General features: G+C 41.3%; 2 protein-coding genes across 2 annotated transcripts in view; both read left to right on the forward strand.

The window, feature by feature from the left end:
- Positions 1-1,828: 1,828 nt before the first annotated feature.
- On the forward strand, positions 1,829-18,196 carry LOC114571307 (probable phospholipid-transporting ATPase IM). The gene is made up of 26 exons (XM_028602195.1): positions 1,829-1,984; positions 2,520-2,633; positions 2,813-2,911; positions 3,083-3,144; positions 3,284-3,356; positions 3,587-3,657; positions 4,099-4,181; positions 4,841-4,999; positions 7,081-7,169; positions 7,684-7,877; positions 8,002-8,210; positions 8,309-8,352; positions 8,469-8,634; positions 9,477-9,665; positions 9,966-10,081; positions 10,190-10,354; positions 10,658-10,769; positions 11,032-11,137; positions 11,493-11,643; positions 13,742-13,925; positions 14,044-14,267; positions 15,230-15,313; positions 15,425-15,670; positions 16,558-16,696; positions 16,950-17,080; positions 17,936-18,196. The coding sequence occupies exons 1-26, from the start codon at positions 1,829-1,831 to the stop codon at positions 18,194-18,196; spliced, it is 3,627 nt and encodes a 1,208-aa protein (XP_028457996.1).
- A 3,843-nt stretch (positions 18,197-22,039) lies between these two features.
- lpar1 (lysophosphatidic acid receptor 1) overlaps positions 22,040-24,821 on the forward strand; it is a 104,393-nt gene continuing 101,611 nt past the window's right edge. Inside the window, exon 1 of the mRNA XM_028600838.1 lies at positions 22,040-22,145. The gene's annotated coding sequence lies outside the window, so the exon portion shown is untranslated. The remainder of the gene's footprint in view (positions 22,146-24,821) is intronic.

The raw sequence follows: 24,821 nt of genomic DNA on the forward strand, positions 1-24,821 counted from the left end.
GTAAGTCATTCAAAAGTGTTTTTCCTTCAAGAATGACAACCAATGCGCGGCTTTTCTTTTTTTTCTTTCATTTAAAAAATGTGACACGAGATGAGATGAGAAATGAGAGCAGGCCGTGGTCTGAGCATGCGCGCCCAGCGCAGGGTGTGTTGACATACCTGGCCCATTCACCTGTACGGTTGTTTTACAGCCCCTCCGCTCCTACCTCGTCTCAACATCCAGGTCCAAAGATCGCTGCAGTGTTTGCTCAAGCCCTGAGCTGTTAGGCGCACAGGGGGAGGGGGGGGGTGGATCCCAGCTCTTCCTGCATGAACCTGAAACCTCTACTGTTAAGCGCCTCTTTCGCCGCCGCGCCACTTCACCTGTCGTCCATCCGCTGTGTCTTTCATCCTGCTGGAGGCCCCCGGTCAAACTCTGCTGGTGCCTGGGACGTCCCAACAGAGCACAGACGAGGGCCTGGATTTACTTCATCTGAGGTGGAAGCAAAAAGAGAATTGGAATTTGTCGTTTTTCCTTTGGGCCCTGTTCCTGGGCCCTGTTCCTGTATCTATGTGCGTGCAGGACTTGCACAGGAAATCACATTTTCTTTTGTTTAAGGTATGTGGCCTATTTTCATTTGTTTGCAGACGTATGGGGAAATGCTGGGTGTACGGAACTTTTGCGGGAGATGTTCAAAAAGGGCCTCACACAGTACGTTGATTAATCAAACTCCGAACTTACTGGCTTCATTCGCTTCCGATTCACAATAACTTCGTTTGATTTCCCAGTTGTGTTAGTGTGCGAGTAAAACGACAACAAAGTGAGTGGAAAACATGCCCAACCAAACCATTGGCCCCATTGTTTGGTGCTGGCTTTGGTTTCCGGAACAATACAAAGCAGGGTAAATATGTCTCAATCATCTCAAAGATGATTTATTATTTTTCTTTTACGTGGAGGATATTCACTTCTTTTAACTTATTTTGAAGAAGAATACATGGAACTGGTTGGTGGTGGTGGTGTTTTTTTTAGCTATACATTCAGGGCAAGGATCAGCCACGGAGTATTTTAACTGTTACGGATTCACTCATTCTCTTCCGGTCCCATTTTAGAAATTATCTGCAAAAACTAGATTTTCTGCTTTGTCGTGGATTTAAAAAGTCTTTTTATTCTTGCCTGATTCTGAGCAAGTTAAATGGTCATGGTCATATCGCTTTCTTAATCTTTGTGGTTATGAATGATCTTCAATAGATTGCCCCGTGGTACAAAGGGTTGAGAAGGGAGCGGCTAGATGTCTTTACAGCTGTGCAGCACAGATAAAGTCTAAAGGATGTTGCCTGATATTACCTCAAAGAATGACTTCTGACATGTTCTCTCAATTAAAAGTCCTATTAGCTTAAAATGTTTATAGAAATATACCTTAAATCTCTACGTTCTTGTATGAGCAAACCATTACAGAAACTATTACAGAAAGTTTTTTTTTTTTTTAACCATGACCATAGTCCATGACCAAGTAAACTGGTTCCCCTCTCACTTTTGTCACAGTTTCTCCTTTCTGTTGTTACCTCTGTTTGGTCCAACTACAAAGAAATGGCTCTTTGCTTCACTAAATATTCGTCACTCTGTGATTAGTAGACACATGATTTTTCTCTAGGTGTGAAATATGGAAGAACTGAGCTAAAGATGGGATCGGTAGCATCATACTTTGGCCGGTTGGGTGGGAAAGAGCAAAAGAAAGGTGAGAACTAATGCTATATTAAATATTACTGTATGCCACTTTTGCTTGTTCTTGCATCACGTTTTTAACATACAGAGTCAGGGGACAAATGGCACTAATACTTTTACATACTGCATGTTGTACTTGTACAAAAATAAAGCCACACATTTCTCCCATCGCTGCTGCAACCTCCTCATCCCTCTCTTGCTTGGATTCTTTTACTTTTTCACAGAGGAGGAGAGACTTTTTCGAGCTAACGACAGACCTTTCAACCTCTCCTACCACTATGCTGTAAGTATAGAAACAGTCCGTTTCAAACAGGCGTGGGCTGTCTAGGGCTGCACGATATGAGGAAAATGTCAAATTGCGATTATTTTTGACTGATTGCAATATGATTCACGATATTGCAGGGAATGATCCATTTTTTGGATCATCATTCTCATTTTCATTGAAACACAAATAAAAATGTACTATTGTCATGCAGTGTGATTTTCTGTACGTAAGAATCTGTACCAAACAAAGATGTTTTCCTTCAGTCTGTAGGATAGGATTTATAGGCCCAGTATGTCTCTGCAGCCCCACAATACTTCATTCAGAATGCTTAGACACATATTTTGCCTTTAACAAATATTGCTCCCCCCTTGCAATTTGTATATTGCACTAGTCCATGTTGCGATTTGGACAGAATTGCCATTAATTGTGCAGCCCTAGTGCTGTCTTTACAAAAACAGACTTTTCTCAAGTGATTTTGTATCATAATAGAGTACACGGCGCTGGAGCTGACATCTGCTTTTGTCACATTCCTGTGTCACTTTTCTCTACTCAGGACAACGCCATCAAGACCTCCAAATACAACCTTTTCACCTTCCTGCCTCTTAACCTCTTTGAGCAGTTCCGGAGGCTCGCCAATGCCTACTTCCTCTTCCTCATGGCCCTTCAGGTAGACAGTTTTCTTTGTTTAGCTGTACCTCCTCTAGTGCTGTGATGCATGTACACATGGACTGTACATGGACTGTGTCTTACTTTTTGCACGTTTACATTTTTTTACAAATATAGCAGGGTCTTGAGTATTTATGCTGTGTGTGTGTGTGTGTGTGTGTGTGTGTGTCCCGTTTACAGGTAATCCCACAAATCTCCTCTCTCTCCTGGTTCACCACGGCCGTCCCTCTGATTTTGGTGCTGTCTATAACAGCAGTCAAAGACGCCAGCGACGACATAGTAAGCTGAACTCATAACAATCCATGCCGACTAACTTGAAAACACAGCGCTTTGTTAAATAACTAAAGGAAGATTTCAGAAAGACCGGAAATAAGGAAGTGAATTCAAACGTGGAATTTAATCGCAAATGCGTGCACTGTTTTTCTCTTTTATCCTGTGGCATCGGAGTAGAACAGGCACAAAAGCGACAAGCAGGTGAATAACCGCATGGTGAAGGTCCTCATCGATGGAGAGTGAGTCATTTAAGATGCAAACTTCACACCATGCACTTCTACATCATACATGTGTACAGCTGTAAAGCATTGTTGAGCTCTTCTGTGTAGTAGTGTGTGATTTTTCATGGTGTGCTTTATGTTTACATTTTTCTGGCAGACTGAGAAATGAGAAATGGTTGAATGTTCAGGTTGGAGACATAATCAAACTGGAGAATAATCAGTTTGTCACAGTAAGTATGGAGATGTCAGAATAAAGACAAATTTGTGTTTGCCCGCGAATGTTAACTGTGTGCATTATGGCATTTCATAGCATGTTGCTGTTCTATACACTTTGATGCTTTCAGTGCTAACCACAGCCAAGCTGAGTCAATGTTCCAACAAGTGATAGTAAAGTGTATCTCATCATATCGTCTTCTATGCTTTCAGTTGTCCTTACTGTATTTAATGCTTTTATTTTTAGGCGGACCTTCTGTTGCTAACCAGCAGTGAGCCTCTCAACCTGGTCTACGTAGAAACGGCTGAATTAGATGGGTAAGGAGGGGGCTTTGTTTAACTATATTCGTGGGGTCCACAAACCAAGAGACCAGTATACTTGTGGGGTCCCGACAGCTTTGTGGGGTCAAAAAATGCTGGACCCCACAAGTTTTAAGGGCTGTTTGAGGGTTACGACTTGGTTTTAGGATCAGGGTTAGAATTAGGTTATGGTTACAATGAGGGTAAGGGTTAAGGTTAGGCATTTACTTGTGATGGTTAAGGTTAGGGCAAGGGGCTAGGGAATGCATTATGTCAATGACGGGTCCCCACAAAGATAGTGCCACAAGTGTGTGTGTGTGTGTGTGTGTGTGTGTGTGTGTGTGTGTGTGTGTGTGTGTGTGTGTGTGTGTGTGTGTGTGTGTGTGCGCGCTGATGTCTCACACTGTCTTGGATTTCCCTCCAGTCACATCCTTCTCATGTCCTCTTGGTCTCCCCCAGTGAAACCAATCTGAAGGTGAAACAGGCCCTGACTGTAACTGGAGATATGGGAGACAGCATCGATGCACTGGCTGGCTTCAAAGGTGAGAAGCTGAAAGAAACAACGAAAGAGACACCCAGATTTTTAGAATTGCAGTATGCCTTTTTTTTTTTTTTTTTTTTTTTTTTTTATTTTACTGAGGGGGAAAAATATCTACAGTGGATTTTCAGTCCAAATATTGGGATTTCTCTGGTGTGTAGCCTGCTTATTTTCATAGAAAATAAAAGTTAGCAAATTGGAATTTGTTACTTTTTGTGTTAGATTTGTAACGTTATTTAAGCTAGAGGTAAGAATCAGCAGTCCTGTCAAATTAAAGGCGGAAAAGCCCCAAAAATTATCTTTAAACAAAAAAAAGGGTGAAGACAAATAACCACTTTCCATAAAGAATGGCTTCATTATGGCTTAAAAACATCATAAAATATGTTAGATAACTATTTTTAAACAAATAGTTACAGCAAATAAGGACTTTTGTGCACACCATATAGCCTATGAAGTGGTACTATTACCTTTGTCTAAGCAGTCTTTTCAGAAAGGCCTAAGCCTAGCTAACACTATGACAGTAGTCATCATCTTTGAGTACAAAAATATAATTGAGAAGCAAGTATGCTGTTTGTCTTCATCACTACATTGATTTTCACATTTGAATACAGGTGTTGTAGTTTATAACTCTGACACTAACGTTAACCTTCATCTCTCTCTCAGGTGAAGTGCGATGTGAGCCTCCCAACAACCGTCTCGACAAGTTCAAAGGAACCCTGACCCTGGACGGACAAACCTACTCTTTGGACAACGATAAGGTGCTGCTCAGAGGATGTACTCTGAGGAACACGGAGTGGTGCTTTGGTGTGGTTATCTTCGGAGGTAAACAGTTGCTCCAACCGGATATTCTGGTAACAGCATAACGACAGCTTAAAGGTCCCATGACATGGTGCTCTTTGGATGCTTTTATATAGACCTTAGTGGTCCCCTAATAGTGTATCTGAAGTCTCTTTTATATAGACCTTAGTGGTCCCCTAATACTGTATCTGAAGTCTCTTTCCCGAAATTCAGCCTTGGTGCAGAATTACAACCACTAGAGCCAGTCCCACAATGAGCTTTCCTTAGTATGTGCCATTTCTGTGTCTGTAGCTATTGAGGAGGAGAGTGGGAGGGGCAAGGTGGAGGGTGGGGGTGTGGCCTTGACCAACTGCCACTTTGCTCGTTTGAAAGCCATGAGGTCTCTCTCTCATGGGTGGGCCAAATTCTCTGGGCGGGCAAACCAGAGAAAGGGGAGGTAACCTTGCTCCTTATGACCTCATAAGGAGAAGATTCCAGATCGGCCCATCTGAGCTTTCATTTTCAGAGGCAGAGCAGGATACCCAGGGCTCGGTTTACACCTATTGCCATTTCAAGCCACTGGGGGACCATAGGCAGGCTGGGGGAACGCATATTAATGTTAAAAAACCTCATAAAGTGACATTTTCAAGCCATGGGACCTTTAAAATGTGGTGTGTTAAAAAAAACGCAAGGGAACAGCTAACTTTGGCGTGCACCGCTCAAGTCTGCAGGGGCCCAGCAGAGGTCGCTAATGCTACACACATACGCAGTGGGGAAAAAAATCATATATTTTACTGAAAACAAGTCCGACAAAAACAAAATAATAAATAACATCTGTAAAAATACTGCAGTGAATAATAATTAATTCAATTTGCAAAGATAACGGCAAGTAATGGTAAGTAGAATCATTAACTCTACTTTAGCTCCAAGCTGCTATCTTTGGCCATAGAAGAATAACGTACCAATGTTAGCTAATTGTTACCACTTTGGCAAATGGCCAACCTGCATTCAGTTAGCATTTTATATGCTAACGTTGGACCTTGAACTTTTATCTGATAAGAAATTACTGGTTAGTTAAATTAAGTACCAAATTCACCAGCCTATTCAACCGAGTGAAGGCAAAAAATAGTGAACCTAAACAAGGCCAATGAAACAGAAAGAGAGAGTTTTTTGAGTGTAGCTAACGCTAATGTATCACAGTTTGATAGCAAACTTTTCAAAAAGAGAGGAACGTTTAAAGAAAGAGATGCTGCCTCAGGCTGAGAGGGAGTTAGCTTTTTAAGTGTTATGTGACACGTGCCAGTGGCATGTATTTCCAGTACTTCCGTATGCCAATATTACGTACCATATCAGACTGATGTCATGAAGTGGCGTATGTACGACACGCCAATTCGTATGTCATTATTGCCGTGTTATCAAGACGCATACTCGTTTTTTAGCGTGTTTATCAACGCTGTTTGGCTTCCATTGACTTCCATTACTTGTGATTGCGTGTGAATTGACGCCGTAGCGAGTAGTATGAAAGCGTGAAAATCCGCATGGGGAGGTTGATTGGGGTGGAGGATGGGTGAAACACAGGACTTTCACCCAGGAGAGCGGGGATCGTGTCCCGCGTGTGACTTTGTGTCCCGCTAGTGATGTTTCCTTTCCACGTTTGTTCTTATCCTAAACCCAACCCAACCCTGTTCTTCTTTTCCTAATCCCAACCGTTTCCTCTTTTCCTGAACCCAACCCGCATGTGACGTAGCCTCGCAATAACACGTAGCCTCGCGATAACACGTCACTTGGCTTTAGGAAAGTGGCACATGCCAGGACATGCCACTTCCGGCTGCCACATGCCACTTAAAAATCTAACTCCTACTGCTCAGGCTTGCATTTCCAAGTCTATGTGCAGCTATTAGGAAGTCACTGACTGAAATAAACAAGGATGAGAAAAAAAAAGTGTACTCAGAAAAGTAAATCACAATACTACAAACTACAAGAATAGACTGAACATTACATATTGATTACAGATTAGTATCCAAGGCGGATTTTCCCTTCCAAACGGTCTCTGCAAATGCTGAAAACGTGCCACTACATCTACATGGTTGTCAGTGTATCTTTAACACGAGATTGAATCTTTCCAGGTCCTGACACCAAGCTGATGCAGAACAGTGGGAAGACAACATTCAAACGGACGAGCATCGATCACCTGATGAATGTCCTGGTGTTGTGTGTGAGTTGCATGTCAATGCTTGCTGTTTGTCACACAAATATACATGAGCTCACATGTAAAAATTTTTAGCCAGAAAATTTGTAATTTGTTACTTTAAATTCATAGCTAAGTATGTCAAACACACACGTATGAATCCTCAAACATTTGGAAGCATTATGTAAAAATTCTTCACGTGTCTCTGTTTGAAAATTACACTTTAGCATTGGCTATAGTTAACATAAAGTTAATAGTTAAAAAAATCTATTAATAACACTACTGGGGGAGTACTTATCAGTGTGGTTTCTCTTTCTAATTGTTCCTGATACAGTACAAGTCAATAAATGTCACTGATTACGTAATGCCCCTTGAGCTTGCACATGCAGTACCTTCATAAAAGCTTTCATTTTTGAAATGCAGATTGCTTTTCAACCGATTGATACCATTGATGTGATATATATATATATATATATATATATATATATATATATATATATTTTTTTTAATATCAAGATGTGTGATATCTTGAATCTGTCAGATCTTTGGTTTACTGGCGTCTATGTGCGCCGTTCTGGCCATCGGCAATGGAATCTGGGAGGTGAGGGAGGGCTCAGTGTTCACAGTCTTCCTCCCTCTTGAACAAGGGGTTAACGCCGCCCTCTCATCCTTCCTCTCCTTCTGGTCCTACGTCATCGTCCTCAACACGTTGGTGCCCATTTCTCTCTACGTCAGGTACGTTCCAGCAGAGAAAGATAACAAAATCAGAAATATCATGACTTCAGAGTCAAGAGTTGTTCTTCTTTCTTCATGCGTTCGTGCATGTCTCACGCGTATCCCTTATGTGTGTCGGTGTCAGCGTGGAGATCATCCGTCTGGGGAACAGCTTCTTCATCGACTGGGACAGGAAGATGTATTACCCCAAGAATGACACTCCCGCCCAGGCGAGGACCACCACGCTCAATGAGGAGCTGGGCCAGATCAAGTACATCTTCAGCGACAAGACCGGCACCCTGACACAGAACATCATGACGTTCAACAGGTGCTCCATCAACGGGAAAGCTTACGGTGAGATGATATGCTTCTAAACAAACTACAGAGTTGATAGGACACACTAGCATGGGGCTGAATGATTTATTTTTGGAGTGTATTTCTCTGTTATTCAGGGGAGCTGTTTGACTTTTCTGGTCAAAGGGTGGAAATAACAGAGGTGAGAGGAGAAGACTGATACACAATTGTATTTTATTTTTATTTGGTGTAAAGTATGTATTAGTCCAACTCGTTTTTTTTGTTTTTTTTCTTGTCTGCCTTTTTATCTCTCTGCAGAAGACAGCGAGAGTGGACTTCTCCTGGAACCAGCTGGCTGATCCAAAGTTCACCTTTCACGACCACAGTCTGTTGGAGACGGTGAGGGAGGGAAACCCGGAGGCTCAGGCCTTCTTCCGCTTGCTGGCTCTGTGCCACACCGTCATGCCTGAGGAAAAGAAAGAGGGTGAGCACCCTCTGATGGAAAGCATTGTTACTACAAAGCAGGTGGCTGCAAAGGTTTAAAACAGAAGAACTACAGTACATTGCTTGTGTTCTGTCTGTGGTAGGTGATAGTGCATCGCTATGTGAAATCCTAACAGAGCTCAGTCCTGAATTATACAGATTCTTTCTTTTTTTTACTCTTCATATAGATCATTTAGCAACTCCAGGTAATTGTATTTTCAAAAAGTATTAAAGTGCTCATATTATTCTCAATTTCAGGTTCATAAATTGTATTTAGAGGTTGTACCAGAATAGGTTTATGTGGTTTAATTTTCAAAAAACACCATCTTTTTGTTGTACTGCACATTGCTGCAGCTCCTCTTTTCACCATGTGTGTTGAGCTCTCTGTTTTAGATACAGAGTGAGGCATCACACTTCTGTTACATCTTTGTTGGGAGTCGCAAATGCGCAGTAGCTACGTCAGTCAGTTGCAGAGTATGTGGGCGTGCCACGCTAGCATCTAGGCGAGCATTATAACGTGTGTTACAAAGTGACGCACTTTTGCCACGGAAGTAAAGGCTGGAATAGATCTGTTTGGAGCAATTTGTGAACAGTGTTTTCTGTTGGAGATGGTAACTCCCTTTGGGGTGGACTTTGGGCTTTTTCACTTTGTAAACCTATAACTTGAACAAAAAGATACATAACACGATAAAGGAAAGGGGAAAAGCAGAATATGAGCACTTTAAAGCCACTATACGTACAGTATGTCAGATTTGAAAAACTTGAAAGACTTTGGTGGCAGACAGCAATGCACCCATTTAAATTTTCTTCCTTTCCTCTCTGGGCATCTTTATCTACTGGCAGGGGAGCTCTACTATCAGGCTCAGTCTCCTGATGAGGGCGCTCTGGTGACCGCAGCCAGAAACTTTGGGTTTGTGTTCCGCTCACGTACACCAGAGACCATCACAGCCATGGAGATGGGCAGAACAGTCACCTATGAACTTCTGGCTGTTCTCGACTTCAATAATGTGCGCAAGAGAATGTCAGTCATAGGTAAGAGAAAGTAGGGGCACAATGTTTTTTTTTTTTTCTAGGTTTTGCATGTCGCCAAAATTCAATGCAGTAAGTCATATTTGAGAATTAAGATATTTAATCTTTCACACTTTACAATTTGTTGCCTGTATGATTTTGACCCCAGCTACAAACTTATGGTGAAAAAATGACCATTTTGAAAAATCACTGTTGGTGCCTTCAAGGAGGCTCCGTTAACCTAGATTTCTAGGTTAGCAACAGGTTTATGTATCAAACCTCATGACTCTGTGCTCGCTAAGCGACTTCCACCATTATTTCCAGTGCGTAACCCCGAAGGCAAGTTGACTCTATACTGCAAAGGAGCAGACACCATCATCTTTGAGAGACTGCACCCATCCTGTAACAAACTGAAGGAAGCCACCATCGGACACCTCAACGTGAGTGATGCGCTTGGATTTTTGTGATCTGTGTGTGTCGATATAAAACGAATGCACTTTGGGAAAGTATCAAGATTTATTTTGCTCTGAACCGTCTAACTAAAATAGGAGTATGCAGGCGACGGCCTCCGTACACTGGCCCTGGCCTACAAGCCCTTGGATGAGAGCTACATGGATAAGTGGAGACAGCGCCACCACGAGGCCAGCACCGCCATGGAGGGCCGAGAGGAGAGACTTGATGAACTTTATGAAGAGATAGAGAAAGACTTGCTGGTTAGTCCACATCTTGACATATTGCTAAAAATGGAGGATTGAAAAAAAAAACATGATGGACTCTTCAGAAGAGGTCATTATCGTTAATCGACCTTCTGCGTGGCAAAGTCACAATCTTGTGAACATAGCCGTACTGAGAAATCCAGAGAGAGTTGTGTGGAGCTGATAGTCTTAATTAGCTTTGTAGCAACTCATTTGGCAATGGCTTGAATGTAACGGACGTTCATTAATATCAAAAAGTTACGCACTAAAGCTTTAAACATACAGTATTGAAAAATCACATTGCCACTCTGTGGTTTTTAGCTGTTGGGAGCGACAGCTGTGGAAGACAAGCTGCAGGACGGCGTGCCACAGACCATCGAGCAACTGGCTAAAGCTGACATCAAAATCTGGGTGTTGACTGGGGATAAACAGGGTAAGTGTCACATACTGTATGTTCCCATAGAGTATGGGTGAAGTAATGCAGCAATATAACGTGGTAATATATCCTCATATTTTCGCACTGCTAATCTCAATGCGTCGGGAACCCTGGGTACCAAATCTCCAAGGGTTCACATGACCCATCTAAACATCCTAGCTTAGCTGTAAATGAACTCAGCGAGGCAAAGAGTGAATGTTTTGGCATTTTTCACAGATTAATTTGAATCACAGTAGTTGTAAATATTGTTTTGAAACAGAGACTGCGGAGAACATCGGCTATTCCTGCAACATGCTGAGGGAGGAGATGAAGGAGATTTTTGTTGTGGCGGCCAATACGACTGAAGGGGTCAAAGAGGAGCTACAGTAAGTCCGTCAGAAACTACATACATAATCTAACTACAACACATATAATATCTTCTATTATTTAGTAGGTGATTTTCCAAAATCAACATACTTAAAATAACTACAACAAAAAAATGCCGATAATGTATTCGACACAATCTGATATAAAATAATCCTAAAATAATCCTTAATCAGTCCCACAGCAGGGGAATTTGCATGCATTTGATGCTTTATTTTTTTTTTTTGTATAGTGACTGCTATGCAAAGCGTTTGCATTTCATTCTATCCCAGACACATTATATTGGAAAGAAAATACAGTTAAAAAAGAAATGTCAAAGCGTTTTATTAACGCGGCCAACCATATTCCTGTTTTTAGGAATGCTAGAAGGAAAATGTGTCCAGAAGCCGCAGAGGAGCCATCTGTGAAAAAGGCTCGCGCAGGCCTGTTTTGGCTTCAGAAGACCGAGACAGTGCAGGATGAGAAGGTGGATGGAGATTATGGCCTAGTTATAAATGGACACAGTCTGGTAAGAAGGCCTTTTCTGGCACATTTCTATTTTAAATGCTGTAACCTTTTGTATACAATATGTACCCATATATTGTTGATTTAAAAAAAAAAATGCTGGATGTTCTGTTTTTTATATATATATATATATATATATATATATATATATATATATATATATATATATATATATATATATATATATATATAAAGTTGCCTGCCTGCAGTGGTGGAAGAAGTATTCAGAGCCTTTACTGAAGTAAAAGTACTATTACCACACTGTAAAAATACTCTGTTACAAGTAAAAGTCCTGCATTGTCCGGCTAATTGTTTCAGCTGTATTTGTGGGACTATATGTTGTTGGGTAGTTTAATTCATAATAAAACCTTGTATTTTATAAACTACATGTGTTTTTTGTGCAAAAATCTTAATTTGTAAAGTAACTAGTAAGTTAAACAGTATAACTGTCAGATTCATGTAGTGGAGTAAAAAGTACAATATTTCCCTCTGAGATGTAGTGGAGTAGAAGTAGAAAATGGCATAAAATTAAAAGACTCAATTTGTACCCCAGATTTGTACTTAAGTACAGTACTTGAGTAATTGTACTTACATTCCACCACTGCCTGCCTGGGCCCAAAAAGTGAATCTAAAAAGTCACCACACTGTACCATCAAAACATACCTGATATTTTACAGGCTGATTCTAGTGTTTTTACAGTCAATATATTTAAATGTGACTACTTATATGACAACAAAAACTAATTTTAAATGAAGCATTAAAGGTGCAATATGTAATACTGACAGCTAGTGTTTGAAATAGTTACTGGAGTACAAATTCAAAATACTGGAGAGAGTCGTCTCCTCCGCCCACTCCTCCCCAGACTCCCAAGTTCATGGAGGTTGCCAGGCTGAGACCGCAGCATCCACAACAATGTTGCTAGAGTCTTGTCTCACATAGCCAGACATTACTTCACAGCACAGCGGAGTAGCTAACGTTAGATGCTGGCTATATTGACAGTCATAAAAGCCTGTGCTCACGCGGAGCTCTGTAAAAAGGCTCTGTCTTTTTTTCGGCTTAAAATTACGATAGGAACCGCTAAATCACTACCTTGCCGTCCTTTTCCACACAACTGAAATACACACTTTATTGGTTTAGAATTACGGCAACAATCGCTAAACACACTGCAAACTCACGGTCCTCTCTTCCCGATTTACAGCCCCCCTCTTTTGGCTTTAAAAAACTCACCGTTGTTGGCTACGGCTGTTGGCTACAGCTGCTGAACAGCCTACACGTTATAAACAGCCATGGGCTGCTTGCCTGGTCCTCCGGTAACGTTAGCAGTTAGCAGGGTTAGCATGGCGGCGTTAGCCAGAACTAGCCAGGACCAGTGGGGATCACTTTACTCGCTGTGTCTCAATTGTTTTTGTGAGTAACCAACTCGGGTACTCTAGCTATATAATTCAATGTGAGTAGCTACACAAATGTTGAATTGACATAAAATGCCCGTCGCTAGTAGCTGTGATAAATTAGCCTGAAGCTAATGCTTACCTGTTCAGGAGGAAATAAGCAAACTTGGCATCCTTTTGGGCTCCAAGCTGTCTCCATCTTTCAAATACATCTCCAATATTTACCCGGGGTTTGTTACGTCTCTGGTCACACAACTGTTAGAAACATGCAGTTTTTTTAGGTCGGCTGCAATCTATCTCCGTTGATCCCGTTTGTTTATTTGCCGCTTTCATGGCTGTGCTAACGTTCCAGCTGTAGCACGCTGGGTTTAAGGTTTTTACAGGGATATCTGGCAACCCGGCCTGGCTGACAAACTGGGCAGTTGATAACAACACGCAGGCCAAAACACAAACAGAAATTCCGTCACGGAACGGAAATTTCAAAAGGAGAAAATACTGCCACTAGCGTTGTTGTCAGAAAAGATAGTATTTCAACTTAACATGTTTCCTTAATAGCTGATGACGCATTGGGGCCATTTTTGGATTTATTACAGTAAATATATTACATATTGGACCTTTTAATTATTTCTTCACTAGGATTGACTACATTCCTAATAGTGCGGAGAGGACTTGACTCATGACCTCCTCTAACCCCTCCCTCCCTTTGACCCTCAGGCCTTTGCACTGGAGAAGAACCTGCAGCTGGAGCTGCTAAGGACAGCATGCATGTGTCAGACAGTGATTTGCTGCAGGGTCACCCCGCTGCAGAAGGCCCAGGTGGTTCAGCTGGTCAAGAAGTACAAGCAGGCTGTCACTCTGGCCATTGGGGATGGGGCCAACGATGTCAGCATGATCAAGGGTGAGTTCGTTCAACTCAAGACACTCATTACAAGAATGTACAGAGCTTTAGCAGTTAAACCAAACAGTTAGAAAATACTTACTGTTACTTATTGTGTTTCACTTTCTTTCACCTTCAGCTGCTCATATCGGTGTAGGTATCAGCGGTCAGGAGGGCATGCAGGCAGTTCTCTCCAGCGACTACTCCTTCGCCCAGTTCCGTTACCTTCAGCGCCTCCTGCTGGTGCACGGCCGCTGGTCCTACCTACGCATGTGCAAGTTCCTCCAATATTTCTTTTACAAGAACTTCACCTTCACCTTTGTGCATTTCTGGTACGCCTTCTTCTGCGGCTTCTCTGCACAGGTGAGGAATTATGTAACATAATTTAAAGGAACCCGCCGACTTATTGGGAATTTAGCTTATTCACCGTAACCCCCAGAGTTAGACAAGTCGATACATACCCTTCTCATCTCCGTGCGTGCTGTAAGGCTGTCTGACGGCTCCAGCGGCATCAGCCCAGCACAGAACATGCAGGTGAATGGTTCCAGCAATCCTACTGCTCCGAATAAGTGACAAAATAACGCCAACATGTTCCTATTTACATGTTGTGATTTATAAGTCTGGCGTGTACAGAAAACAACGTAACATGAGACACAGCCGTCTTCTAACTGTAAACAAACCGGGAACTATATTCTCAGGCGGAAGAATATAGTACTTGGGTGGAGTGATATGCTCGCAGCAAGCCTGTCAGAGAATATAGTTCCCGTTTTTTTTACTGTTAGAAGATGGCTGTGTCTCATGTTATGTTGTTTTTTGTACACGCTGTGACTCTACAAATCACAACATGTAAATAGGAACATGTTGGCATTATTTTGTCACTTTTGTCACAATTGGGAGCAGTAGGCTATTTGGAACCAGTTACCTGCAGGATCTGTGCTGGGCTAAGCTAATGCTGGAGCCGTCAGGCAGCGTTACAGCACGCAGGGAGATGAGAAGGGTGTGTATAGACTTGTCTTACTCTGGGGTTTACGGTGAATAAGCTAAATTCCCAATAAGTCGGCGTGTTCCTTTAATGGGTTACATGCAGAGTGAAACATGAGGGAATCAAGTGAAGCTCATGAGTAACTTTTAGAAAAGAATAATGCATATGCACATGACAAAGCTCTAAATAAGTTACATTTTACAGTTGCAGAACACATACTAAACTTTAGTAATACTTTGGCCTGAGAATACAGCTTACAGCACTGTCCGAATATGTCTCTTTCTGCGTTCAAATCATCAGTTATAAATGTGTTAAATGTATGCTTTGCTGTTCTTGTTCATAGACTGTGTACGACGAATGGTTTATCACCTTGTACAACATGGTTTACACAGCTCTTCCTGTCCTCGGCATGAGCATCTTTGACCAGGTATGCACTAAGGGGGAAATTATTATAAAATTATTTATAAATACCTCAGTAACTTTTGTTTAATATCATATAATTTATCAGTACTCTTTCTCTAATCCTGTGTTTGTGTAGGATGTGAATGACCGCTGGAGTTTCCAGTATCCTCAGCTCTACACTCCGGGCCAGCTGAACCAGTACTTCAGTAAGAAAGCCTTTGTGCTCTGTATGATGCACAGCTGCTACAGCTCCCTCATCCTCTTCTTCATCCCGTGGGCCGCCATGCACGACACAGTCCGAGATGACGGCAAAGACTTAGCCGACTATCAGTCCTTTGCTTTACTGGCACAGACCTGTCTGCTGATTGTGATGAACATACAGGTGAGGAAACACAGCACGCTAAGGTTACAGGATTTATTTATTATTTTATCAATGTGATGGAAGTGTCTTGATTTTCTACGGTATTAAAATTACATTCTAATTGGTTTTTGTTTGAATCTATAACTGTATTTATCAAATTGATATACAGTTGTGCTCATACGTTTACACACCCATGCTAAAGTTGACTAAAAACAGGAATAAAAAAACATCTTTTGGAAATTGATCTTAATGCCTTAATTTAAAAAAGAAATTTGAAAAATCCAACCTTTAAGGACACCATTTTTCTTTGTGAATGAATAATGCATCGTCAATAAATAAATGTTCTTCCTTAAAATACAGGGGGCATAAGTATATACACCCCTATGTTAAATTACCATAGAGGCAGGCAGATTTTTATTTTTAAAGGCCAGTTATTTCATGGATCCAGGATACTATGCATCCTGATAAAGTTCCCCTGGCCTTTGGAATTAAAATAGCCCCACATCATCACATACCCTTTACTATACCTTTACCATACCTTTACCATTATGCCCCCTGTATTTTAAGGAAGAACATTTATTTATTTACAATATATATTATTCATTCACAAAGAAAACTGGTGTCCTTAAAGGTTGGATTTTTCCTCATCTTTTTAATCAAGGCATTAAGATCAATTTCCAAAACATGTTTTTTTATTTCTCTTTTTAGTCACCTTTAGCATGGGTGTGTAAACTTATTAGCATAACTGTATATGCTATCACAGAAATTACGTGATAGATTTTATTCATATCACCCACCCTTAAAACACACAATGTGAATGAATATGTGCACCAGAATAAAAAAAACATTTTAAGCTACTGTATGTCTGGACACCAGAATTAAAAAAATATATTTTTTTACATTTTCAGCTATGTCTGGACACCTATTACTGGACAGCCGTGAACCAGTTTTTTGTATGGGGCAGCCTGGCCGCTTACTTTGCCATCACATTAACCATGTACAGCAACGGCATGTTTCTCATCTTCACCTCCTCTTTTCCCTTCATCGGTGAGTAGATTCAACTCCTTTATAGAGGCAGGTTGTTGCTGCCCACATCTTCAAATTGTAGTCTTCCAAAAACAGACATAGCCCTCTATATGTAGAGGTTGATGTGTTTTATATCAGGCCAACAATCATGAGAAAATGGGCTAGAATTGGGTTGGCAGTAATCCTGCTGCGCGCCAAGTCTGCATATACAATTTTACAAACCTTTTTACTATGTGATTCTGACTGCTGGTCTGATGCTTCTGGCCAACTCCAGGCACCGCAAGAAACTCTCTGAACCAGCCTAATGTGTGGCTCACCATATTCCTGACTTCCCTCCTCTGTATCCTGCCTGTGGTGGCTTCCCGCTTCCTTTTCATTCAGCTTCGGCCCACCATCAACGACAAGGTGAGATATCACATGACACAGACTATTGCAAGTCTTACCTTCATGTTACAATTTGGCCTTATGATGTTGAATATATTGAAGGGATATATGATTAAGGCAGCAAAAGCAAAACCGAACGATGACTATCATGGATTGATCAACCTGCAGTTTTTGACAACAGATATCTCTCGCGGTCACATTTGCTTAGTTTAGTATAGATTACTGAAACTAAATCATGTTTGAAATATTGTGATCTTGGAATTATAAGGTTCTATCTAAGGCTCTACAGAAGCTTTACAGAAAGTGATGCTTTCCTTTTGTGAAAGTAGACAGTCTTACTTTGTTTTAATACACACAATTAACAGAATTGACCAATTATACAGAAGGGAGTTATTATGCTGTACACAAGCTATAAACAGACACAACCCCAGTTAGCATTGTCGTAGAGTTAGCATCAGATTACTAAATCCATTCAGCAGCTAGTTTATGTCAGGTTCCTACATTTTAAAATGTTGGCCTTTATTGGTGTCATCTTTAAGGAAGTCACAGTAGCTTGAGTTGCTAACAAAGAAAGTGGCAGCAACTGTGTAATTCAAATTAGCAAGCCAGCTGTCTAGCATGGTAGTTTAAAGTTAAAATGTTAAAACAAGGGGGTTTTTTTTCTTCAATTTTCAATCCTTCAATTTTGATATTTGGATATAGAGCCTCTAAGGTCACAATATGGATAAGGAAGGAGTTTGTGCGTTGTGTTATCATTATAAAGATATCAGTTAAACATTATAGAGGTAGGTGGACCCTGACAAAGCTTTTTGAATTAATAGCAATGAACCGTCCCATATTAAGAAGTGTAAAGACTTGTCCCTCCCTCCCCTCTAGGTGAGACAGAAGGTGCGGAAGGAGGCACTGCCAGCTCCTGCACCTCGTCGTCCACCCGCCAGGCGTATCAGCACCCGCCGGTCCGGCTACGCCTTCTCCCACGCCCAGGGCTACGGTGATCTGGTGACATCCCGGAGGTTCCTGCTGAAACTGAGGAGTCGACCGCCGCTGTTTACACAAACGGACTCTCCTCTGGCTCAGAATGAGCCACAGCTCTACCGCACCATCGCAGAGGATCCAGAAGAGTCCCAGAGCCCTTAGACAGGGAGGTATGACCGCAGCAGAGTGCACGGGACCAGAAGATCCTGTTTTTTTATTTTGGGAGCAAAGGGTAAAGTTCACCATCTGGAACGGTTTTCCAGGTCAAACCTTGACACCTAAAAACTGAGTCTGACTTGAACTCAAAGCTTTTTTTCTTCTAATGGATGTTAATGTCACTGTGAAAATGTTGAACTTGGCAGCACATTGATCGTAAAAAAGACCGCACTGGTGCTTTTGCACGTTTTAGCTTAAGTACAGCTCGCATATACTGCAGTCTACATCACTGCTGACCTTTTTCCGAAGCATACTAGGGTGTTTTAGATTTAGACTTAGTTTTTCTTCCTTCCAGAGAGATGTTTGTTTTAAGTCATTTCATTACGGCTTCAATCAACTTGTGGAGAATCGCATTAGCAAGGTAATCAATCATAGCTGACATTTAATCGCCTTAAGTTTGTCACTGTCGTGAATTGGTTTTCATCGGGCAAGTGTTTTGAGAAACTTCATTCAAGCACACTTGATGCTAAAAAAAGGCACTTTTTGATTGCAAAAAAGGAGAGATTAAATTCACATTTGGATTTTTTTCAACATAGCTCATAGGTTTAATGCTTTTCCAGTCCTTTAAATCAACTGTATTGTCTTCACACTTGCACACAGCAAAACTAGGGAAGAGGATTAGGGCCACATGTTAAAAAGTGTATTTGAGTTGTAAGTGAAAAGTCAGAATTGTGAGATTAAACTCCAAATTCGGACATAAAACTTAGAATTTAAATATATTTTTGACATTGGCAAAAATCCTCTTCCGTACAAAACACAGCGTTGTCATTACAGGATAGAGAAACCTGTGAACATTTTTGCAAGGTAATTAAAAACAAGGTTGGCTGTTTTAGACCCTGTTAACATACAGGACAACCGCTGACTCCCAAAGGTAACAACCTTGAATGCAATAACCAACAGTTAGTCCCTACTCACAGACAGTCTCTACGCACAGCTGCCAGAAGGAAACTGTAGATTCAACAAAAATAAAAGTCTACATTACCTAACTCAGACATGATTTAATACTGTTGCTTTGGGACATGGCTAGAAATATGAAATTACATAATATAATATATGCAGTATGTACTTATTCGGCTAAAACATGCAAAACCAGAAACTGCGATGAGATTAAATTTTTTGTAACGCACACCAATTTTTCTTTATTGTTGTAATCAGAAAATGAGGTTTAAAAAAAATGTAAAAGGTTCCCACTTGCTGATCTGGAGAAACTGGATTGCCACACTGCCTGCCACATGAAGTTGCATTGTGTATCTTTTAATTTAATTCCACCCCCTCATGTTAATTGTCAATACTACCGGTGTCATTCTGAGAGAAGGTAAAACTGTGATTTCAGTTGAAATCTACCTATTTTCACTCTGTTGTTTACATAATTATTTACATGAAGATTTTTTTTTAAACATTGTTTTGTTATTGTTCTGCGTTCTGTCATTTCTGTTCATTTAATATTTCTGTCACTCATGTCGGTACCACTTAGGTCATTGTAAAAGATTCAAGAAATTGCCCGTACTATCTGTACTGGTTTGAATCGTGTAGATGTTAGCTTTGATTTGAGCTCCAAACGGCCATTTTAATTTCACCATAGGAAATTGGTAGAAGGGTTATGATGCTTTTTGAAAAGAAATGCAGTTAAAACTGTAGATTGATTAATAGAAACATGCACAGAGTTCAAACTTGTACACATGCCCACTGCGTCACGGCACACAGTGACGTCAGAATCTGTATAAAAGGACAACAATGTGATTATTGTAAATATTTTATAACCTGATCTCTTTAAGGAAGCCTCAACCCAAACCTCCTCCAGATGTGCTTGCATTATACAGTATATGCAGCTGTGTGCACTTTCACTCTATCTTCCTCTAGCTCTCACACTCTCTCTTTTCACTCACATTTCCCGTACATACATCCTGTACTGACACACACACACACACACACACACACACACACACACACACACACACACACACACACACAACTGCAGTGTCCTCTGGGACTGCCAGCAATGACATTACTGGTAGAGGGCTGTCCCAGGAGGGCACAGATCCAGAAAAGCTTCTAATTTGCTTTCCGATCCACGAGAAAAAGACACAAGTTTGTGTATATCCCAATGTATCGCTTTGTGTAGAAGTGCGCACAAACAACTCCAAAGATTAATTACAGGTTTTAAAATAGAGGAATTAAATTCCTGAAAGATTACTTTGAAATAATATAAATTAAATAGCTTTTAAAAAAAGGGACCATTAAAAGTCATTAATTTTGCAAATCACATCTCCTCACATGCATTGGCATGATGCACCTGAATGCCGAATAGATCCAGCATAGGGTTAAAAAAAAATACAATATAGCTCCCGTCTGCTCCGGTTTAACCCTTGTTCCTCCCCTCATGGCCATGCAGCTCAGTCAGCAGACTCGGCAGTCTCCATTGAAGGTCACTGAATGATCCCACAGTATGGAACAGGAATAAGGACTGGTATGCTTTATAAATAGCCTGCCTTTGTGGCACACCCAAACCACAACCATGGACTTTTTGATTATAAAACAACCCTAAAGATCATATTTCTGATCAACCAGTTCAACTTTAAATCACATTTTAATATTTCCCACAAACTACCTTTGGCCCATATCAGTGAAATTAGAAGCCAATGAGAGCAGTGATGGAACAGTTACAGTAAAAGAAGTCTGTTTAATCCTTGATGCTATTAATGGACACTGACGTTTATTGTTCCAGGAATAAAAAGCAGTTTGATTTGACACAGAAACTGGGATGAATCAGACAAGTCCAAATGAACACAGACAGACAGATGAGACATGCACACTGACATTATCATACAATCTCCCTGGGTCAAAGTTCAAGTGAAATGTTGCAGGTGGGTCTGACTGGTCAGCTTCTGTAAGAGGAGACTTGACTTAAAGAGAATGTCACACTTGGCGGTCCAACTTGGACTAGAGGATCGCAGTGTGTGACTGTCTACCATCAGGCAACAATCTGCTGCTCTGTAGAAAGAGCAACCTTCTGATAACTTCCTGACAAATTACCATTTATTTCGCTATAGACATTCATGGGCCCCCAAATGAAGCCTCGGTAATGATCTATTCTCTTTTTACCTGGTCAAGATTTTCCCTTGACCAGCACTTTGTTACATGAAATAGAATCGAAATCCCTCCAGATCATACAGTCACCCATTCTGCCTCGGGCTCGTTCAGCCCCCGACAAAACGTAGCAAAAATGTTTATTAAAACTGAAACGGTGGTTTAGTTATGCACAAGCACGCTGGCTTTTTTTTTTATACCACTAATTTGCTGATTGGGCAGCACCTCTGACACACCCACTAAACAAGAGAAAGTCTAGCAAAATGGCGCACACTATTTTGAGATTGAACGTGTCCCTGGTTTTCCATGTCACTAACTTCAGCCTGGGCCACGCCCACCTGCCCTCTGATAACCCCTTTCCCTCCAGTTTCCCCACATGACCTGCTCCTCCCTCTAGCTCACCTGCTTTCTACTTTCCCTGATTGCCCCCAGCAGTTTAAATACCAGTCCACCCCCCACTAATCACTTGCCGGGTTGTCATCTGCGCTATGCTAAGCATTAGCAAGTTGTTAGCTCATCGTTGATATAATATCAACTTTAAATTGATATGGTCAAGTTGTTACCAAACATTTGCTTTTACACATGCAGTAGTTACGAACAGGGGCGTTGGGCTGGGGGGGAAGGGACTGAGTACCCAGGGCCCTCATGTGAGGAGGGCCCAAAAATATGCTAAATTGAATAGCTGTGGATGCGGGGAGGGGCCCAAAGAAAATGCCTTTCTACAGGGCCCAGAATTTTGTGCTGTGCCCCTGGATATGGAGCAGCATTATCATTCTTTTGGAGTTGTGTTTCCAGCCACCTGATGAATGTAAGTCCATTACTCACTCTCTTTTAACTTTTTTGGTCTCTTCTAACTCCTGAGGGAAATAGAGAATGTAAATGCTCCCAAGTTCCCCAGCTAGCCGCTAACTGTCTCCGTCTGCTGATGCTGAGCAGATAGTGAACATTGTTTTGTTTTTTTAAAGCTTTTTCACTGAAAAATGCTGCCTACTGTGGCCTAAAGCAAAGCTATGAGAGCGGAGAGAGTCAAAGAAAATGGCAAAGTTGCAGCCTGACAGCTAAACAATAAGGTGCAACTCGGGTAGCTGCGGGTTCAAGTGGTAATTCTCTGTAGGTTCATCACTTTGTGCGACCCGTTTGACATGGTCACAGCTAACCGGAGTAGCCAGACTATAGTCCAGCGATATGGAGATCCATCTTTCTGGCATTGCGAGACTACCCTAACACTGTCTTTGAGTCTAAAACAATTTTAACCCTTCCTAACTAGCCAGCTGCTAACTGGTGTTGACACTTGCACATTATGGCACTTTTGTTCGGTAACTAGGTTCATAGAAATGTGATCCTGAAATTGCAGCTTTCTCTATTGCAGGAACATAGTATATAATGTAGATTTCACTCTCAGTACTTGCATGTTGTAGTGTGTAATAAACATTGACGCCTCTAGGGTTTGTTTAAGGCCCATTAGACATGATGGACAACCGACTATTTTGCCCCCCGTAGCACATGATAAGCTATCACAGTGAGACACAAGAACAACAGTTGTTCTAGACAACCTAACTCTGACATAAGGGTGTTTCCGGATCAGATGGATGACTCAGTGTTAATTCTTTTGCCTTAACAGAGATCAAACATCGGACCAATAATAGCTTAACTGTTTAGATGGATTTGTAATTGTGTGAATGTCTACGTGGGTAGAGTGAGACATGCAAAGAGAGCTAGAATAAGTGGTGTCAGTTGTAAGCCTTGTGTCTAAATAAAGGACTACCTCCAACCTTAGAAAGTGCACACACTCCCAGCTACCGCATTCGTTCTAGTGAGGGGTGTGTGCTACACGCCGTTAAACGTACACACATGACTCAGGAGAACATGTTAACATTACCAATAACCTCTGCCCGCTTTCTCGTAAAGTGTTCATCGGGGATCGTATCCAAAACTGGCTAGTATGTCTGGTTAGTTGCACAGGAATAGGAAACATTCCTGGCATATGAGGCTTTCAGTGTAAACAGAGCCTCTATATAACCTAATGATGGCAAATAGGCAAAGGTTCCCTGAACTCTTGTTATGAAATAGAAAAAGACTGCAGAAATCACGTGACTTAGACCTGGCCAGAGTTCTGTTGACCCCATTTGAAGTAAGTTAAATGAGTCCCAAAGGCCTTGTTTGACTAAAAAGGCCCATGGTGTTTGTCTTGCAAATGTTCAGGAGGGTCTTCCAAATGTGGAACCACAGCAGGATCACATTTCACAGTCCCATTTCCATGTAGATGACACGAGTGGCAGGTCAAATGGGAATCGTGTTAGTTCTTCTTGTTATTAGGTTGGCAGAATGTCTTATATTCTTTTTACAATTTAATATAAACCAAATTAGTATTTGCTTAATTTATTCACCTTAAGCCTTATATTGAATCACACTGAATGCTTTGTTGGCCTTTTTTATGAATGATTTTATTCTTTTCCTTTCTAAATAATTACCGTGCTTGACTTACTCTGAATTCTTTGATATAGCCACCACCACGGTTGAGCCATTTTTGGTTGTTTTCAGGCTGATTTTCTGTCTAATGTGATGGCATTTGGCATCCAGAGCTGGAGCTAGTTTGTCATCTTTCTGTTGGTGTTGACAATGTGATTGAAATCTGCAATGCCTTAGATTTGAGCTTTTGCATTATTAGAGACACCTGATAGACCGTTGTAATAAGTATCAACCTTTACAGGCATGCTTAAACAGGGCAGAGCAGAGCAGGACTGGGGGGGGGGCACGCTTAAACTAGTATTTTCTCTAACACTTCATCATTGTAAAAGTATTGATCACACATAACACCATTTTCCTCCTTTTGGAACTATTCTCATTTTCCTTTTGTGAGTAATTAACATGCACGACTTACTCTGAATTACTCTTTTATTTGCTGGACTTCCAATGAACCATTATGACCTCACAAACCCCCCAACCCCCCCGCCGCCGCTCCCTGCAGTGCCGATAAATCATTTACAGCACTGGCAAAACATTGCATTTGTGCATGCGTACGTGCGAGTCCCTGGACTGGAAGATGAAGAGCAGCCTCTTTTCAGATGCTGTGATGTCACCTTCAGCACGGAGCTGAGTGGTGCTGACAAGCTGGCATGAAAATGTGCGCGCTAATGACGCTTTCTCTGCATGAGCCACCTCCGAGCCAGCTGGACTCGGAACAAGGTCGCAGTTTGGGGCTTTTGGTCCACATCACAGAAATTCAAGTCGATTTTAGGCATCCGTTCAAAGATTTCTTTCAGTGCATAGCCTCAACAGATTGAATCTGTCTGTTTGTTGCAACAGCAGTTAATGTTTCACAGAAATGGAGGCTGTAACCGCCCATCATTTGGACACGTCTGTGACTGGTTGCGAAATATTTGAGTGGACCTGCCATATTGAGATACCAGTGTATAATTAGAAGTGATTAACCAACTTCAGTACAGACTAAACCAGATACATATGGGTTATTTCCTCATGTGCT

This window comes from Perca flavescens, chromosome 16 (assembly GCF_004354835.1).
Source record: "Perca flavescens isolate YP-PL-M2 chromosome 16, PFLA_1.0, whole genome shotgun sequence".
Classification (NCBI taxonomy): domain Eukaryota; kingdom Metazoa; phylum Chordata; class Actinopteri; order Perciformes; family Percidae; genus Perca; species Perca flavescens.

Coding starts and splice junctions, on each gene's coding strand:
- LOC114571307 (XM_028602195.1), top strand. CDS start 1,829: ATGTTGTACTTGTACAAAAATAAAGCCACACATTTCTCCCATCGCTGC. Junction 2,912..3,082: donor AAGACGCCAGCGACGACATA/GTAAGCTGAACT, acceptor GCATCGGAGTAG/AACAGGCACAAAAGCGACAA. Junction 8,353..8,468: donor AAAGGGTGGAAATAACAGAG/GTGAGAGGAGAA, acceptor ATCTCTCTGCAG/AAGACAGCGAGAGTGGACTT.